Source organism: Poecilia reticulata, linkage group LG8 (assembly GCF_000633615.1).
Source record: "Poecilia reticulata strain Guanapo linkage group LG8, Guppy_female_1.0+MT, whole genome shotgun sequence".
In the NCBI taxonomy this organism is placed as follows: Eukaryota; Metazoa; Chordata; class Actinopteri; order Cyprinodontiformes; family Poeciliidae; genus Poecilia; species Poecilia reticulata.
In genome coordinates this window covers 18396403-18401251 of record NC_024338.1, presented here as the reverse complement: position 1 = coordinate 18401251, position 4849 = coordinate 18396403, and the positions used below count along the sequence as shown (strand labels likewise).

The 4849-nt window shown below is 35.0% G+C and overlaps 1 protein-coding gene across 1 annotated transcript in view; it reads left to right on the top strand.

The window, feature by feature from the left end:
* Window positions 1-1496: 1496 nt before the first annotated feature.
* The window catches only part of mybpc2a (myosin binding protein Ca), a 70041-nt gene continuing 66688 nt past the window's right edge, over window positions 1497-4849 (top strand). Inside the window, exon 1 of the mRNA XM_008416568.2 lies at window positions 1497-1612. Coding sequence (XP_008414790.1) covers window positions 1591-1612 — 22 coding nt within the window. The 5' untranslated portion in view covers window positions 1497-1590. The remainder of the gene's footprint in view (window positions 1613-4849) is intronic.

The window sequence follows — 4849 nt, the reverse complement described above, 5'->3', positions numbered from 1 at the left end:
CCAGTTCACTGCAGACTGGCCCCAGGTCACTGCAGACTGCCATTCGCCAAGGACCCAACATGTTTGTCTTCTTAAGTTGTAAACTCTGAGTACATACTGTTGAAATAAAATTGATGTGCCTTTTGTAAATACATTTTCTCTATCAATTACTTCAATTGTTAACTGTGATAATTATGTACATGTACAGTGTTTAATTATTAAATGGATGTTTTAAAGAAACAGCCACAAACCTTATGTCTTTGTTCCACAATGGCAGCTTTAATTTTAGCATTTCCTCTCCTCCACAAACTTTGTTGCCAGATGTGTAAAATTTACAAAAAGAAGCAATTTAAATGTAAAAGTTGCACATATGTAGATTACTCAAGAGAAGCTATTTACAATAGTTTTTACAGAACTCTACACATCAATTCATTTATTAATAGATATAGATATTAATTACTGAATAGATACACGAAAATGTCATTTCTAACACAGCTGCTAGCAGTAGTGAGTGATCATCCAAGAAGTGTGGCTTGCAGGAGCAGGGAGGCTCTGTACTGGTTTGTCTCCTTTTAAATCAAGAGGCCCATGATACTTTGACTAGGCAGCAGATGTCCCACAGCTGATTGACTGAACCTGCCATGGACAGAGGAACGGGACCATCCCAGATATGGTGGGTTGTTAGGTCGGCTACTGTTGAGAAAGATGGACAACAAAACAAAAGGAGAAATTATGAATCACATCAAAATATGTAAATTATTTGGCAGATGGCGCTTAAATCAATATTTGAAATGCTTTTCTAAACAACAGTGTTGGAAGATGTCAGTGATTTTAGAGAAACTTAGCACAGCCAGGCAACGGTGTACGTGTATGTTTCCTAACTGTGGCTAAAGCTGCTGCTAGCTGGTTTACTCTCCGATCAGAGGCTGTTTATTATAGAGAGAATGGTGGATTGACAATCCCTAATAACGGCTAACACTTAAATACTGTTTTATTAAAGTTAATACAGAAAGCGAACCTCTAAACGTTACAGCACTGACAATCAGCGATGTATATATTTTCCCCAACTGTGGCTAAAGCTGCTGCTAGCTGGTTTACTCTCCGATCGGAGGCTGTTTATTATACAGAGAATGGTGGATTGACAATGAGTAATAACGGCTATCTAACACTTAAATGCTGTTGTTATTAATCTTACCTTTTATTATATCCTTCAGATTATGAATATCCGTGAATTTTTCAGTCAGGTTTCCCGAGGCAAAATCACACCAGAAGTAAAGATACACCTCTTCGAGTTACGGCGGCCATTGTCTGACGTCACTGTGAAGAGGGTCTATCGGCTGGCAGCGTTCTCCTTAACGGCTCTGAAATTGTTTCCCTGAAACTTCCCCCCCCCTCTCGGTGTCTTCATCCTCCGGCCTCCTTAAAGCCTCGCAGCTCCTGCCAAGGTTTCAAGTGACCGCCATTCTGTCGCTCTCCTGCTTTCTAGTTCCTCCCGGGGGAGGATGGCGGCGGGCGGGCGGGGAGCGGGCTCTTAAAATGAGGGCAGGAAGAGACGCGCCGGCAGTTCCACTGGGAAGCAGGAAGGAGGAATCCCGTTGAACAGACACAGACATGCCTGAGCCGAAGAAGACAGGTAAGACAGTCCAGGCGGGAAACCCTCACTGCACTGCAAAAACACAAAATATTAACAAGTAATTTTAGCCTAAATTCTTTTGCAAATGTCTTAGTACACATGAAATAACTAACAAGTAACTTTTCAGCAAGATGTTGGAACTCTTTTAGTAAATACTACTTAATATGGATGGGAAAGTGCTATTCACTAGTAGATTAAAACTTGGGGAAATGTCTTGTTAAAAGTTAAATAATTGTATTAGATCGTTTTCCACTCCATAAACACACAATTTTACAGAGTATTTTTGGTCTGGTTTCTTGGAAAGATATCTAGGTTTTGTCTTATTTCAAGTGTACTAGCATAGAAGTAACTTTTTTCAGTGAGAAATATTGTCATGTTTTAGTAAATAATTTAACATTATGAAAATGTTTTAGTTCCACTGGTGGATTGTCACTTATAACGCAGGAAAAATGTCTTGTTACAAGTGAAATAAAACTTGTAGCAAGTGGAACTAGTATCTTTTCCACTGAAAAAACCCACAAAATTCCTAAATATTGTTGAAAAATTATGATCCACTTTGCTTGTAATGGGGAATAATGAATTAAATAATCTGCCAATGGATCTAGTACTTTTTATATCAATAATAATGAATTGCTGATTTAAAACAAGCTCCCATATCTTGCTGAGAAGTCACTTGTAAGTTAGTTTTGTCTTATTAAGTGTACTGAGTTATTTGCACTAGAAACTAGACCAAAATTACTTGGTAAGATTTTGAGTTTTTGCAGTGTAGACCAAAGAAAATGCCTAATGTTGAATAAAAGAGGCTGTTTTTGCAGTAATACACACAGCATGTTGGCTTCTAGTTGTAACTAAAACTGAATATGGTCAAAGTTCATGATTTTTTCGGGGGGAAAAAATACTTTTAGGATTATTTTTACTCATAAAAATACTCCTTAAAGTATTTAGGAAATAATGCAGTATGACTGCATTAATTAGAGCGGAAGCATCTCAGTAAAAGAAGAACATAAAAAGAAATGTGTCGGTTTTAATCACTAATATTTCTAATTCTTTAGGATTAAATGTAAAGATATTTGCTGGTAACTGCGTCTAACAGATGCACTTTTGGTGTCTGGTTTGTATTTTTTAGACGTTTTTATTGTGACAAACTTGCAGTTTGAGAGAGAATAATCACCTGCAGTTAAAGCTCATTAAGAAGAAGAAAGTAGAAATATGACTGGGCAACAATCTGTGAAGTTTTAGAGTAAAAACAGTTTAATTAAAACCTTTTCAGACTCAATATTTCAAGAGTCAAGTCCAGATTTCACAGCAGATTTTCTCCAGCAATAAATTCCACTGTTAGGTTCAGTTTTAGCAGTAAATCTTCATTTTATAGCACACAAGAATTGTTAAAAGTTCGTTTTTTCTACTTTATGCATTCTGTTCAAATGTAGCCTAAACAAAAACATTTAAAATTAATCCATCTGATCAACTCTGAGCTAATTTAAGATAGAAGCATGTTTTCTTTTTCTGCTCAGGGAGTAATAGCAGATTTTAAATGTCTTTTAACAACAAAGAAAATGTGAAGTTAAAGCTGTAAATCACTGAATTTTCCCCACAATTTGAACAGCTGTGTCTGAACTGTTTAAGCACTCAATGATTTTGAGTTTTTTAATTTATTTGAATCTGAACACTAATAAACAAAACATTCAATATTTTAATCAAACAACATAAATATATTTACATCTTTTTAGCTCTGAAACACCTAAAACGTAAAATTTTCAAAATTTTCAACATAGTTTTTTATTCGGCACCGATCAATGAAACCTGGGTCAGTCAGTCTTCAGTCAAATTGATATTGTAAAACTGCCATAGTTCCCTTAAGCTAATGGTTAATAGCCGTTTGAAGTGTCTGCAAATAAGACTTTTGCAACAGTTTTGGTCGACTTTGCTTTAAAACATTGTTTTAATTGGGGAACATTTGAGATTTTTCAAGCTGCTTTAGGTCAGGTTCATTATGTGTTGGTTTTAGGATAATTCTGCCACTTCATGTTGTCAAACAGGTTCTGTTTAAGTGATTTGAAGTGTGGGTTGTGAAATTAAACTAAAATGTGGTTTGTTAATGAAACACGGCAGGACTGTATTTTCAGATTGGTATTGCTTTATTTCCTTAATACATTAAATTAAATAATAATTTCAAAACTGCTTAATGTAATGATGATGTCCAACTTTTGCCACGTGGCCTGAAATTGTCAAAAGTAGTCAAATAAAGAAAAAAAAAAATCTAAAATCAGCTTTTTTTTGTTTGGTATTTTTGTTGGAAAAGAACGTTATTCATTGTACATACAAAAATTAAAACGTATTTTGCCCGTCTAGTTTTAAAATTCATTTGTGCAAACAGTTTTAAGGACAGGATTTGGGTCACTTTGTTTCAAAATGTCTGCTGTGTTGAGCCAAGTTTAATAAACTAAATAAATAAAAGCTTATTTTGGTTCAACAAAGTCGACTTTTCAGTAAAAGTCTCTTAATTGAGGTGGTACTATTTATTATAAAAGTTTGTTTGTAAAAATATCAATACTTTATGTTGAACTTGCAATTTTCCATTGTAAGAAAATTATTTTGGTAACAACTTCACCTTGATTCAAAATAAAAAATCTCCATCTATATCAACCACCAGGCCAAATTGAACTGTAGTTGGGGCAATCGGTCCAAAGGCCACAAATAGCCAAAGGGACACCCTGGCCATTAAGAATAAAAACTTAAATAACATTCAGCAGACACCCTTGCATCAGCATTAACGATAAGCTCTTAATCACACTATAAATTTACAGTTTATTCCAGTAATGTATCGCCTTACAAAAATTGCGGCGTAACCTCCAATTGCAGTGAAACTTTAACCAACCACAAGACACCATTCCTAAAATTCAACCCTGCCGAGGCCGCGGTGTTTTTATCTGTCATTGGTGGAGAGATAATTACAAAAGCTCTATTTCAAACTCCATAAATGCACAAATGCTGACAATTTCTAGTTTTCTTTTTACCCAAACTTGGAGACAAAAACATTTAAAATTAATCCATCTGATCAACTCTGAGCTAATTTATCTTAAGATAGAAGCATGTTTTCTTTTTCTGCTCAGGGAGTAATAGTAGATTTTAAATGTCTTTCAACAACAAAGAAAATGTGAAGTTAAAGCTGTAAATCACTGAATTTTCCCCACAATTTGAACAGCTGTGTCTGAACTGTTTAAGCACTCAATGATT